We start from the raw sequence: 15,871 nt of genomic DNA on the forward strand, positions 1-15,871 counted from the left end.
TCATTACAATACATGACATTTACACGCAGTGAGCTGCGTCCATAAAAGACATTAAGAAGTGAATTGATCTTTGTTCTTGCTGAAAGCAGTGGCGCTTAATGCTGACCCGTGTCGCTAAAATCAGAGTTGTGCACATTTAAAGGATGCATGTATCGTAATCTCTACAACAATTATTCAAACAGTCATATAATTAATTACAGCCAAACTAAGAAATGCATTCAAGACTTAGTAATAATAAGAGGATTGCTCCATTATAAATATTGTGTTGTTTGGAGAGACAGGAACAAATCAGCAATCAAACTGATCAATATCAGTCGGTCTATCTCCACGTATGATTGATGAAGCTCACATCACAGCATGCAGAGTACCTGCATCGCATCAGTATTGTCAATTGCTTCACAGGGTGATAGAGTCTCCTGAGAAGCGTGTGTGTGTGTGTGTGTGTGTGTGTGTGTGTGTGTGTGTGTGTGTGTGTGTGTGTGTGTGTGTGTGTGTGTGTGTGTGTGTGTGTGTGTTTGTGTGTGTGTATTCATGCGTGGGCTATGTGTGCGTCACACTGCTGAATGCTTAAGAACAAATCCCTTGAGGTCAATGAATCTGTGCATGTGTGTGTGCGCTTATGTACGTGTGTGCGTTTTGTTGTTGCTAAAATAAAGATGGCCTAAAATAATGAGCGCAGGCAGTGACTCAGTGGTTGACATATGGTATTTTCTGTGACATCATCTTGAGCAACACCACAGCCTCGGCACTGAGATCCTGCCAGCAACTCGTTCATGCCGCTTGCAGCATGCTGCTTTTTATTTATTTATTTACTTTTAGGTTGTTTTTTTTCCTGCTTAATCCAATTATGCCGACGCATTAAATCGATTTATCAAATATCAGTGAGCTCGGATTATGTACCAGAAACAAGGTTTACAGGTACCTAGATGCAGAAAATATACAGCTACAAGCAATAATGAATGTAAAGGCAAATAAGACTGATTACATAGTAAGGATATATATGACATAAAGTGAACAGGTTTCACTCTTTTCACACCATTTTGTTTTGCCCCTTGATATTTTATGAGATGCACTCTGTGCACATAAACTTGCCAAATGTCAAAAATGTCATTCATGCAATTCATTTGCAAATAACACGTTGCATAGTCATCGACACCAGTACTCAGTAGCATATCCAATGTGAAAAAAAAAAACCAGACTGTATAACCTCTTACAGATCTTCAGGGTGATTATTTTTCTCTATTTAGAGACATTTAAGCAATAAAACATGAAATACGTTTGATCTTGGTCAACTTTTTTATAAATACAAATTGCATGTAGTAATGCGTCTTTTTTACTTCAAAGGCCACTAAAGTGAAAAAAAAGAAAAAGTCTTCAAATATTCAATCTTCACACAAGTATTTCTATGAGTGCCCTATAAATAGTTAAGAGTCCGTCTCTATTTATTTGGGCATTCTGGAACAAGTAGAGAGTCATATTACCCGATACCCTTGAAGTACCTCTAAGCTTTAAAGTTTGATGACCCCTGATACAGACCAATGGTGTCAATTTTCTAATGGGCATTGAACTTTTTTTTTGAGTAAGAGCAGCAGAAATAACACAATACTTGAACCCGAGCCAATAACCATTGAAGTAGCACTCAAGATCGAATTGGGCTGTATGTCGCCTCTCAACTAATTCAATATTGAAGGAAAGCTGTTGGCTAATGCGAGAGAGTCAAGATTTAGTATTGTATACTTTAATTCTGATTTGACAAAGCACTGTATCTGTTATGAGATGTAACAAGTTGAAAATATCATGCCCCCCCCCCCCCCCCCCCCCCCCCAACATAAGCCTAAGCAATAGTCTCCTGCATGGTCTTTGTGACTCAACATCTTCCCTGCATAAATCCAACTTTGTCATGTTTCCTCAATAGAACCACTAGAGGAGCCAGTTTGTTTTGGATGCTTGTGTAATCAACCGATCCAGCAGTGTTTTCATGTAGCATAAAGCTGTTTTGGTACATCCACACAACCTGGTGTATAAAGTTACCAAGCAAATCTATTTTGTTACCTTCTGCTATTATTTAACTACTTTTGCAATCAAAACACACTTTTGAGTAATTATCTTTGAATAAACTATCATTAATTGCAGCATGGTGAAGAAAACATCTGAGCCCCAAGCTGTTGCATCCAGGATTTATTAAAATTTGGTTTGTTATAATGACCTTTTTACATTTGTAAACCAAAATATTTCGTAGCGAAGCTCTTCCAATGTGAGGTTCTATACATGCGCACACACTCATGCGAGTGGAGGACAGAGTATGCATGAACACAAACAGGCCCTGGCATGGCAGGCACTCAGCCATGCCAAGGGACATTATTTGGCAGCTGTCAGCTCTAATAGAAGTATAGCAGGGCGGGAGACAGATCCAGGCTCTGCACCAAGCCTACAAGGGTGCACTATCTGGCAGCTACAACATCTCTGCATGTCCGCAGTGTGTGGGTGTGTACGGGTGTGTACGGGTGCACGCATGTATGTTTATGTATCAGAAGGATTCGGGTATGAGACCCCCTGTGTTATGATACATGCAACCACTTGTGCTGCTGCGGTGTCCATTGAGCCGGGTATCAGTTGGGTGTGTGTGTGTGTGTGTGTGTGTGTGTGTGTGTGTGTGTGTGTGTGTGTGTGTGTGTGTGTGTGTGTGTGTGTGTGTGTGTGTTGCCTCCCTGACAGCAGTGGTGGGATGAAGTACTGATGAGAAGAGACTTCAAGCGTTGACTCTGTCATTTCATAACACTACGAGACAAAGAGAAGGAAAGTGAGACGAAGAGACAGTCGAACTAATACGGCAAACTCAGAGACGCACACCACGCTACACTGAAACGTCTCTTCCTGCCTTCTTGTTCTACTTTCAAAAGGTTCATTTGTTTTGTTTGTTTGTTTTTTTTTGTTTCAGCCACCAATTTGCAGGCAACATTTTTGGAAGACTATAAACTTCAACATAATTTACATAACAATGCTATAAAAAAACAGCTCACTGGAGCCAACATGAAGGAGTATGGAAATCCTACGTCTTGTAATCACATTGCTCAAGTGTTTTCCAAAGCATAAAAATAAAACACAGAAGCAAATTATGTAAGATTCAATAGGAGGTGGAAAATCTGATCATTTGGACATAAGGCCATAATGAAGAAAGCATTTCTGTTCGCTTTGAGTTATCAGTCTTGAATTCGTCATTAATAAACAGGAAGTACACAGAGAAAACAGATCTGAGGGGTCACAGAAACTTTTACTGACCCTACTTTTGTTCAGCAGCTTATTTGAAGATGTACTTTTTATTCAGTGAAATTATTTCTGTGAAATCAGTGGTAACAATCCCACCCACTGTAACCTCTCTAAATTACCACCCATGGGAATTAAGGGGTGAGTCATTCCTGTGTGGCATCAATTAACTCCCTCCAGGCACAATGGTAGGCTGGAGACCGGCAGCTGTGCGAGTGTGTCTGACTGAGCGAGCAGCTTGTGTGCGCTGTATGTGAGCGCGATGTGCGTTTCGGTGTTCAGCAGGCGTTTTTCCTGGCACAAGTGTAGGTGGCAAGCAGCATTGCGACACAATTATACACCATCAGTGTTTAAAACGGCAGGGTTTCGTCTTCATGCTCAGCTTCATGCGAGGTTGCAGGCCCATGGAATCATCTGTGGGGGGCCTTGTAATATAAACTAACCTGCTGTGACAGTGAGGAGTGATTCAGCCACAAAGTGCTGTTACAGACCCAGGGGAGTAACAGTGTTGTGGTGTGTGTGTGTTTGTGCAACACTGAATGCCTTATTACATGACCATGGGGTATTTCTCTCACTTTATTTTTAGCAACAAATGCTCTTTGACAATAGGAAACAATAATGCACATTTAGTTATACAACCAGGACCAGGCCACAAGGTTGTGAGAAAACAATGTACATGCAGTGATTTAGTTTCCCTCTGGTTGACTCCGTCGCCCTATTGGACGTGTAATTCGACGCTGGAGAAAGACAACGGCCCACCACCTCATGACAGCACGGCCACTCACCAAGTTCAACCAATGAAGCATTACAACTTGCTCACAAATACACTTATTAGCAGCATGAATGAGCGAAAATAGGACTTATGAGCTAATCATGACAAAAATGTTTTGACCTTTCAATCAACTTTTTGGAATCAAAGTACCTGCTTTTACTGACGCTCCTCACGTCGGAGCTATGATACGACTGTAAATCCCAGTGATGTGGACGAGTTTCATTTGTTTTTATTAGTTCATGATGTGAGCAAAGAGTTCTCTCAATCACACTTTGGTTATTGTGTATTATCAGCCTTATTCAACCAAAAATGAACAAGTATGAAGAAAAGGTATAAATAAAAATTGTATGGATAAATAAAGAGAATTTTTAACTTTTAACTAGTTGAATACAACTAGAATTTTTTGCATGGTTTATCGCAGTAAATCCAGTTTGTTCCAAGTTATATCAAAGCAATAGTCAGAGTTTATGTGAATTTATTTATTTTTTTTCATCTCCGACAGCAAGATAAATATTGACGACAGTCCGATAATCTACTGTACTACAATGATTTTCTGTTACTTCAGTTCAGGTTTCTTTGTGAAATTTATACCATTCAAACGACACACTTTCACTTGGCGTAAAGCTGATCATAAAAAACATGTCCGAGTAACAACTTACTAATCAATATATCACAATAAACTGCATTACTGTAAGTAGGTGATATTGAGATTTATTCCCTTAAGATACAATTTTAGAATACAAGAAAAATATAATTGCACATATTCTTTTCAGTAACTTGGGAATACTATCCACTTATATATCTCTTTCTTAAGCTACAACTGATGTTTAATATTTAATTTATTGTTTTATTCTTTTATATCATCTATATTTTCTAGAGAAGAAGTCAGTGAGACGGGACGGCAATAATTATAAACAATAAACTTTTAAACCAGAATAATAAGCAATATTTCGTTGTTTCAGTTCTTTTGTATTTTTTTTTAAACAAGCTTAACCCTTTATAGAGCACTTGTTGAAATATAGGTTAAAATTAAACAGTCATAGCCGAAGGACGTGAAACAGCCTGTCGATGCCGATCAAATATCTTGCAAAGGAGTGTGAAAAACTGTCTGAAATAACATGTTTCAGTTTTTGAGTAAAAATATTACTCTAAATGGAATTCACTACAAATTCAAGATTGCCTTTACAACATTTATGACTACTGCTCCACAATTTAACGTGTTATTTACCAAAGAAATATATATGAATGACTAGCCCCTTGGGATGTTTAAAAATTGATACCGCCACGAAAAAAAAAAAAAAAAGGAATGATAATTAGGCATAACATTTTTCATATAGGCCACTGGTATTCTGTTTTTTTGTCAATTATGCCTGATAGAAGATTTACACTATATAATGTGGTCCGATTAGGTGATTTTCGATATATTCCTCATGAATGATTTAAAACACTAGTTTGTAAAAACATGAGCAACACTGCTAATTCTGAATAACGACCTGCAATATCATTCGCATACTTAAAGATGTACTGTTAACATATTTATGTCGTCTCTGGGCTGGTCTGTTTTAATCATAAAGTGCCGTGTGTTTGATGCCGAGTGAATATTAGCGCAGGTTTTTGAGACTAATCCCCGGGATAAAACATCTGAACGATCAGTAAATACACTTGACTGAAAAGACTGTGTGACGGAAGGTGCCTGGCGCCATTTAAAGCAATTATCACATATGTTAAACTGCTTTGCCATAAAACAAATTGGTGCTTAGTCGGTGGGCTGATGAGGACGTTTGCCGCTGTGGCCCGTTTAAGCAGGATTTTTATAATTCATGTGATTTTCTTTTTGAGAGATTTTTAGAAGTGGAATTAAGTTGATTGCAGAATTAAGTGTTTTCCTACTATGTGGCATTAAGCTCGTCTCATTCAGGACAAAGCCGAGCATGTGCTGCTTTAAGCCCGTCAGATTGCCTGGAGATGTTTCCTTTTGAGTTTTCCAGAAGTTTCTGCAAAGCTCAAAGGAATGAAACTCTCTGAGGTGGATGGCCACAAGCTTCTGCTGATTCATACTTGTTTATAAGTTTGGGAAATACTTGCAGTGTCCCCTACATCAGCCTGTATTCATTATTTGATTCATAGCACGTCTTGCATTACTGGGGAAATCCATTTTAGTAATTTAACCGTGTATGAGCACCATCAGACCCTGTATGAATGCAAACCTCATAGGATCGATTAACGATACAAAATCTACAAAACAACACTCCTTAAATTTAACAATGGCTTAGCTTCAGCAATTTACACTTTTTATAAAACAAAACAAAATATAATCCATGTAAAGCAATGGACATTACTGTATATTACAAGTAACAGTGAATTAAAACATGTCAAACTTACATCCAATACCTATTTTATGCATATCTATCATAGCGGGTAGTAAAACTTGAGACAAGAAACTGAAGCGATATCCCAACACTTGTGCTGTGCTCATGCAGCTGGGAACTCGGGTAGTTCCTGGTTGGGCAAAAAAGCAACATGAACCTCTGGCATTGTCACTTTGTCTCTGCTGTGAGCGAACAGGCAAGAGACAAACAAGCTCATCATCAGGCATCCACCTTGACACGAAGCTCAAAGGGTACTTTTTTTTTTTTTAACTTCATTAATGCATTTGCTGTGCAGCTATGTCAAAACGCATGCTTTTCAAGATAGTAGCTCAGGATGTAGCTGCATTTCACATGCATTTCCCCCACTGAAGATTTGGACCTTTCTGACCTCTGCCTTACATGTCAAGCTCCAAAGACACGGGCTTCTACGACATTCACAATGCAATCAGTGTTTACATTTGCAGCTCCACTGCCTGCAAACAGTCTTTCTTTCCCATGATTAAAGGCTGTTATTTCATTTCTTCTTCAACTTTAAAGCTGAACAATAAAATGCTGTTATGAGATCACCTTTTTTTTTTTCCTGAGACCATTTGCTTTGAATGATGTCAACCCGAGTAAACTGTGGCTGCTTTTTTATCCATCGCATAAATATGAGTAAGAAGGTCCGCTGGTGATACCACAGCCAGTCCAGCAGGTCATTACCAATGAAATTAAGATCTTAAATATGACTCCTGAAAGCAAAACCGAAACTCAAAAACAACTAAAATTTTAGTTAAAGGGGACATATTATGGAAAGATCAGTTTTTGATTGATTATGCATGTCTGATATTATATGTGGCTTTCCTTTTGGCTTCTTAACTTTGAGAATATATAACATAGCCTGTTATATTGATCATAAATCTTTCTTTTATGCAATAGGACTCTACCCATAAGCTGCTGCTTCTTAAGTGACCATGCTAAGGTGACCGTATATTTCACTTGCTGTAACTTTACCTTTCGATTTGCACTGTGGCGTAATCATATTAATGGCCGGAAGAAAAATACCACAATAAAATGCTTGCAGTTACATCCTCTGGTCTTGCCCTGAATCACACTGACACAAGTGAGAGAAACAGTTCTTGTTCTTGTTTTTGAACGACTGTATTTTACTTTCTTCCAGTTCTGCGTCTGGGGCAGACTCGGGGGGTCAAACATGTAGGGCTGCATATTTGTTTGTAGCCCCACAGCCATATTCTCTCTGACAAACATGGTGGCGGTACATTTGCAGGAAAAGCTCCAGGGTCCCACTGCATGAGTAAAATCCCTGTGGGGCGTGATTCTTCTAAGTCAAATTTTTAATGATGATTTTCTCTTTACAAGAAAAGATCTGCCGGCTTAGAAAGCAGTTTGTAAGAACCCTAAGAGTTCTGAGTGAAAAAGAAACTGTTAAGACTTAAAACATGTTACTTCCAAAACTGACTGTTTTTAAACTTGTTTTAATGGTGACAATAATTACCAGGTCATCGGCACTGACCAATCTGCTTTTGGGTTTCAAAGTGACAAACGGTTTAGGAAAACATCACATCTTTGGCTTCAAATTTGGTGAAATCACAGAGTAGGGAAAAAGTTTACAGTTCTTTTAGGGAGGTAAACCAAGAGGCCTTCAGAGTTTCAAATTCAATGAGTCTGCTACTCTTCAATTTGTCACACAGTTTACAGAGAAGACTGACAAGCAGCACCACACTTTCTGTCTAGATTCTGTCGAAATGATAAAAAAAATAAAAAATAAAATAAACCAGTATACAATTATAGCAGTAGATGATACTGTATGTGCTTGATGCTTTGTGGCCTGTAGGTCTACAGTCATTCTCAGTCCCTCTTTTATGTAAGTATATAAATTCATAAAAGAGGTTTGAAGTGCACGTCAGCACTTACAGCTTTGCCCTTATCAGGAAGAGCCAGATTTCCCTCGGCATTAAGACTGGGTGGATGCTATTTTGATCGGAGGTTTACATCATATTTGAATTTCTTCCATAGCTTGAGCTGTGGTGCACATTTGCATCATTTCTTCACAATAGCTGAGGCATTTTACCAGAGCTTTAGCCCCTGCGATTCAACTCAACAGGTGTACCCTCCGCAATTCGGGTTCAACTGCCCCGAGACCCAGAAGTGGAGGGCAGGTGGAGTTAAAAGCTCCTGACAAAATACAGGCTTTTAAATTCAGATTACTTTTGATGTTTGAGCCCTTTGCGGATGTGTGTGTTTGCTGGTACGGGGCTCTGATGTCCTCGGATCACTTTGTATCAGTTCAAGAGTGCTAATATTGCAAGTTGGAATAGTTTATGTGACAGCTTCCTCAGGGAAGGGAAGAGGAACAAGGGAGGAAGGGCTGAGGATACTGAAGGGGAAGAATGAAGAGAGAAAATAGAAAGTGGGCCAAAGGGTGAGAGGCTGAGAGACAGACCAGACACAGAGAGAGAGAGAGAGAGAGAGAGAGAGAGAGAGAGAGAGAGAGAGAGAGAGAGAGGTTGAGGAAGTGATAGAGGGAGAGATAAAAAGGCTCATAGCAATGAAAATAAGGGGGCAGATATCAGGATGGCGGAAGAGCCAGATGCAGAAAGTTGAGGAGATAAGACAGACAGGATTAGAAGAGAAGAGAAAGAAAGAGAAGCCTTTTCCACGGAGAACAACAAGTACCCCACAGTAGCGCTCTTAAGCATTCTGGAGGGGACGAGACGAAGACGCAGAGTGGGGAGGATGAGAGAGTGACAGGGAAACCGCCTCACCGAGAATGAGAGCGCAGGGCGAGAGTGGAAGACAAATGGAGTAATGGATTGGAAGTGGACAGATATTAATGAGATGAGAAGGAGAAAAGGAATGGCCAGCAAGCAGAAAATGCAAAGGGCAATTGAGATGCATGTGTGGGTACAGTGTGGGCGTTCCTGTGGCGCAGTACACTATCCTGTTCAGGGAGATGGTTCACGGGTAATCATTGTCCTTGCGTGTCCCTTTCAGACAGTCAAAGCTTTGATTCATTTCCACCAAGAAAGCAAATGTGGGGTTTGTGTATAAATGCCGTTCTCGACACATTAAGTATGCTCACTTCAACCGTCAATCAGTCGAAAGCCAAAACAATAACTCATATGGCAGAAAATAATGTATGTGAATTTAATTTTAACTGGGAAAACTCAGAAAAAACTTTCGGAACAACTTCTAAAAGATAAACATTTGGAAGTAAAGTCAATACATTGCTGCGAAAACTCTTTAATATTACAATTTATCTTCTGGGGGAATTATTAATTTTGAGCTTTTGGGGCAAGAATCCCTGGGCAGCTTCCTGTTTTGCCCTGTTGGCCGCCCAATGTTGCTTGTCATCTCACCAGGGCTTTAATAAACGATTTTCTGTCTCGAATTTTTCCGAGGAGTGTTTTTTTGCTGAGCCGGACGTTCTTGAGCAACACCTCAAGTCCGTCGTCATTTCATAAGGGAGCGAATCAGTGCGACCGCAGACGGCTGCTGGCTCCACAGGTCTGCCTGAAGATTGCTTAATGGCGCCGTAGCAGTGAGAAGTGTGTCAGGGGAGAGGAGAAAGAAATGGCAATTTAACCTCAGATTTTTCCCACCTCATCGTTTTGGTTTCAGATTGTTAACTGTACATTTGTGCCTGTGGCGCCTTTAAACCAAAGCCTCTCGTGGGAACAGTGGAACTCTGACCCAACGCATCAGTCCTGAAAATAATGTTTTCAGGCTCATTTATCTCCAGAAAACCTAATGAATCTATTTCATGTTAAATTCAATTGGATCATATTCCTTAGCCTCTGCATACAAATGAAAATATTCTGTTGCTTGAATGCAATGTCAGAAGTTACAAGAACCTTCATTGTACCATTAACTGGTTCCTTCATCGTCACTGTGCCGAAATACACCTAATCTTTGGACCATGAGACTCTGGGGCAAATAACCAATAGATGAGGGTTTTTTTCAGACACAAACAGTTTGTATTACAACCATAAAAATATTGACAGTATTCGTACACATGCATCACGGTTCCAGTATACGACAGGCGTACAAAAACACACGCGCGCCGAATACTGGCTGCATCTTGCACATCTGCTGCGTAGGATTGCATGATATTGTGCTGATGTTCATGTTTTTATGCTTACTGCTCTCATGACCACAGGCAACCATTTCACAGCGGGCTAATAAAAAAGACAATTGCTCTAATGCATTTTGGAAAGCAGCGTGGAGACTTCAACAGTGAGATTAACAGTGAGGAAACGTTCATGGGTCTCTTGATAGCGGCGCCGAGGTCACAGCTGATTTGTTGACTATGTTGCTATAATTTCCCTGTCAACAACGACATGTTGATGCGGCGCGTTCTCTTGTTTCCAATCCTTGTTAATGTGCGCAAACACTTTGAAGTTTTCAAAAAACCAATTAAAGACTTTGACTTCTGAGTGGAAATAAAATGAAACTTTATATGTGTTGCTATTTCTGGCGTCATTTTTTATTTTTTCCTCCCCTATTTACTTGCCTTATGAAAAGCAAATAGTGGGTAACGGAGACAGTGAAGTGGAAAGCAATATCTTTGTTTCATCAGGGGTTGTTTACTGTAGCAATTAAACTGTGCAATCACATCTGTGACAGTAATGCAGCCTGGAAAACTTTGTTCTGCTGTCACTGATACTGGATAATATAGTCAATCTGTTTGAATTGAAAGAAATGTACAGCACCTCGCACCGTCCTCCTCGGACCTAAGCTGCCAGAATCTTAATCAGTTCATCTCTCTGATACTAAACATCTGACCCAAATGTGAAGATAAGGTTTTAAAGAGACTTGGATGCATATGTAAGTATACAGTTTGACAGAGCGACAACTGAAAATCCAAACAAAGGCAGTTTTTAAATTGCAAAAACAAGCATTCATGATGAACTGCCTTGTCCAGCTAACCAAGCATGCTGCTTCATGTTTCTTATTCTCACAGCTCAATCCTTATGGACCGATTGAAGAAATATTCCGAGCGTAATGAAAATGATTTTTCACATTTGTCATTCAAAATCGAAGTAAATGACCAAACACAAAAAGATAGTTATGCAAATTGTCAAACCAATTGATCAGTGACATGTGACAATCTGTTAAAAAACAGCAAACACAAGTGATCCAGTTTTTCTGAGTTAGATTGGATCGGTCAATGGTGCTAGTAATCATTTTTTAATCATTCTCAAATGTCAAAATCAGAATAAAAGGAGTTGTTTTTTTTATATAGAAAAATATGTGGGTTGTGTACATTAGACTTTGGTTTGAGAGAGTTAGAATTGTGACAAGTATTTTTGTGTTTTTCTTCATGATTCAAGTCAATAAATAAACTATCTTTCTGGCACTTAATGCAGATAACGTGTTTTCAGAGATTAATACGATCTTATCTGAGAGGGGTATGGGAAAGTTTTTAGCCCAAGTTCTTGTTTTGTTCGGTTTCCACGAGTTTGGTATGAAATAGTTAAATTGTCCTTCCCAGGACTTCTTCCTGTCTGTGTTCCAGTTTCAAGGCGACATCAAAACTTGTTCAAAGACATCAAACAACGTAAGATGGCAAGAGAGGAAGTTGTTGTTTTTTCCTTTTTTTTAATAAATGATTGACATTCCCAGCTGAAAAACAACTAGAGACTCATTCTTTTCATCTTCCGGTTCACTTTTCTGAACTTAATTCGCAGTATTTTGTGGTTTATTGATGTGAAAACGCCTTTTCAAACTCGTTTTGAACTTCAGGTAAAGCTATTGAGATTTTCTTGATTGAAGTTTGTATTATATTCATATTGGTGTAGTGGACAGATGGATAATATACATTTTTGCAGTATTTTTACTTAATTGTTCCCGCCGTCTCAATTCTCCACTCCTCTCAGCCCCCTATGTCTCCGTTTCAGCAGCATTGTCGGATCATTCTCTATTTTCTTTTTCCTCTTGCATGAGTATACATGTGAAAGCTCGTGAGAAAATGTGCATTTCTTCTTCTGAGATCGTGTGCTGGCTGCTTGAAGTGTGTAAATGTTTTGTTTTCCTCCCCTCCAGGACTCTGACGGAGCTTCTGAAGCAGCCAGGGGAAGCAGGAGCGGTGGATGGAATTGGCGTTCATCATCCTATAGGGACGAACGGCATCTCCGCCAGGGCACTCCGCTCCAACAATGGTGAGTCGTGTGTCTGTGTGTGTGTGTGTGTGTGTGTGTGATTTGTGTGTGTGTGCGCACACACACAAATCTCACGTCAGGCAAACCGACCGATAAACATGTCAACTAGTTATATATTCACTTCAATTGCATTTTTAATCTAAATTCTAGACTTTCATTATTTATCTGTACTTATTCAAAGCAAACTAAATCATGCGCGTTTTGAAGTTCGTGAAACAGCAACAATTACTGAAGCTCATTATTCGCCATGAAAACAGGAGAGCTGTAAAAGGCTTTCTGTGTCTCACTTTTTGCTTTTCCGGGAGCCCAAGGTTGTTGTCATCACTCAAGTGTAGGGACGGGAATTGATAAGAAATTATCCATCGCATTACCTATTCTGCTTATCAATCTAATTCTTTATCGATTCCTCCATCAATTCTTGATCAATGTGTCACCTTCCAGTTTTCTAGGGGAGTAAGTAGGTGCGTCCTCAGCAATTAAATAGCGAACAGCGGCCTGCAATGAGCCGTGTTGCCTCTTTTTAAAAGTTATTCGATATCGGTTGATTTCTTTCAAAACTTTCTCAGACAAGGAGCTAAATCAACAGTACCTTTGTCTTCAGTTGCCTCTATTGCCAAGTACAACAACGCCAAGCTTATTTTTTGCAAAATGCAACCACGACTTGCTCTAAAATTTGAATGGCAGCATGTGATGTCAGGCCGTGCGACAGTGAAAAAGGTCTTGATGAGTAGGAAGGATAATCAAAAGATGACACAAAAACTTGACAATAAAAAAAAAAAATGCTATAGGCGGACTATGCAAATAACGTTAAGAAGGGATTGTATTCAAACTGCACTTTTGCATTCATGATGGTGAAAAAACAAAATCTATCAGAAAAAGTGTCAGCATGTTTTGCACGCATATATATCAACAGCTTCCAATGATGCGTTAATAATTAACACTATTTAGAGATTACTTTATGTAGACATTACCTTTAGCTATTACAACTGTTCAGCAGGTGGTACCATTGTGTAACAACGTCTAACAGATGGAACTGTTTGGAATTTGCAGAAAAAAATGCTAAATATCTGAAACAGGATTCATTTAATTTACATCACAATACAGCCTTTTAGTAAAAAAAAAAAAAAAGAAGTTGCTGTAGCACATTTGGTCAACTTTTACATTTTCTGCGTGTATGTCCTGTGCGAATGGTTGTTTCGCCAGACTGACTTGCACTGCATTTCCTTTGTATGACACAGATAATAACACTATAGAGATCGCTATCGTATCGCCATCCACGTTAATCTCTTAATCATTAACTCTTAATTTAATCCTTTCACTTAACTCCAATTTTGAAGAGTCATTCATGCGTTTTAGCATGTTATCTGCTCCATTACTTTCACTTTGTTTCAATGGTAAGAGACATCATGCTCACTCAAGTTAAAGAGGTAATTATCCTTACTAATAGCATAAGGACTTCTCTGGCTGCTATCTTACACAGCAGCACAGAGCACACTGCATGTGACGCTCCCAGTTGCAGACGAGCGCAGTAATCATTCTGACATCAAGCGACCACACTGCTCAAATAAAGCTACTTGCACCCATCCATAAAGCGACTGTTTTATTGGTTTTGTGAGGGCATATGGGACCATGCATGAATGAGTGGCTCACACATTCATGCACTCGACTTGTTACACAAGAGGTTTGCATGTCGTCAGTCGCTGAAATTGCATTCCTTAACTTGCACAAATAAGTCTGAGTTTACTGAATGCCTGCAAAAGCATCGCTAAAGGGTAGCGTACGCACATGGCAGCCAGAACGTCATTATTAACTTACCACCAGCAGGAAGACATCGGTCAAGATTTGACAGTAGACACACCATGCATTTTTTTTTATTTCATTTCATCCAGGTAAGCCGTCACACAGAAACAGATTATTCGCACCACAGTCATTCTCAGCAGTCCTGAGCTCTAGTTATTCAACTGCTTAGCAAATCGGCCCTCGCAGCTATGTGTAAGTCCTTAAAGGCAACGTGAGATGGAAATCTGATTGCTACATTTTACATCATGCCCAAATGACGAGCCCTTTAACCCCGTGTTCCCATCCTGCTTCTGCTGATTGGATTTGGCATGCATGGTTCTCATAGGCGTAACTTCTAGAATATTTATGGTCTCTATACTATTCAGAACCCAACAGAAAGCGGAGAAATAGAGCTAATTAGTAAATTAGTGCCCATAGATGTGAATGTGACTGCCTGTGTGTTTGCCCTGCAATAGACTGATGATCTCTCCAAGGATGTATCCTGCCTTTACCAATGGTCTGCTGGAATTAGCTCCGTGTAGTCAATTTATAGTAATATCGAAGATGGATTGAAGCACTTGTTCACTGCATAGTTTAAATTATTGTTTTTTTTAAATCAACAGCCATAGAATCATAATACATCCAGGCATCATGAGACTTTTACACTATGCCACAGAATTAACTGTGAAATTAGCAGCATGCATTCAAACCCTGGAGTGTACATTGTGGCTTTTAAACTCTTAAAACAAGGCCTTTACCCTTTTACCTCAACCTTTCACCCCGCCATAATTACTGAGGCCACCACAGCCTGAACTGTACATAAACTTTTAACATCCTCAAAGGTGTTTTTGCCAGGCCAAAAGAATAATTACAACAAAAGAAGAGAGCTGGCAGCCGATATCGGCCTTTTAATGAGGAGCTGATAACATTTAAATCATGTGGCGACGTCACCAACACCAAAGGGCACCTTTTATGTGTTCCGGAGAACTTTTGGGATGAAAATGGATCTGATGCACCGAGAATAGGAATGAGGTGTCTGAATATTTAAATTTGCTATGCTGAGGAATACAGGTGTACATTAACTTTATTTTTATTTATTTATTGGAAGACTTGATGTCATCATGGAGAATTTAGAACAGTTAAAATGGATCTCATCTGATATTATTTATCTAATCACTCATGTACCATCGAAACATAAAAGCACATACACATTCTGTGAATTTTCATGCTTCTTACACGTCCTTCACACCAGCTTACACACGCACACGCACACACACTTTGCACTTTCAATTGCCGTCTCGTCATTGCACACATAAACAGAAACACATGTGTCACCCATGGGCCAAGAGGCAGAGGGACAGACAGGTCATATTTAATTAAGATGTAATTAGTTGTTCCAGCTCCAGACCCACAGAGGGAAAACAGTGCGACCCATCTGTCTGCCTCTTTCTCTCCACAATTTGACCACACATACAATGCATGCACACACACACACACATACACAAATGTGCTCAATATAACCCCCG

The 15,871-nt window shown here is 39.5% G+C and overlaps 1 protein-coding gene across 1 annotated transcript in view; it reads left to right on the plus strand.

The window, feature by feature from the left end:
- Nucleotides 1–15,871, plus strand: part of LOC308124510 (protein shisa-8-like) — a 93,258-nt gene that overhangs the window by 29,630 nt on the left and 47,757 nt on the right. The window contains exon 3 of the mRNA XM_080487539.1: nt 12,451–12,566. Within this exon, the coding sequence (XP_080343665.1) occupies nt 12,451–12,566 (116 nt within the window). The remainder of the gene's footprint in view (nt 1–12,450; nt 12,567–15,871) is intronic.

This window comes from Lipophrys pholis, assembly GCF_963383615.2.
Source record: "Lipophrys pholis genome assembly, chromosome: 19".
Classification (NCBI taxonomy): Eukaryota; Metazoa; Chordata; class Actinopteri; order Blenniiformes; family Blenniidae; genus Lipophrys; species Lipophrys pholis.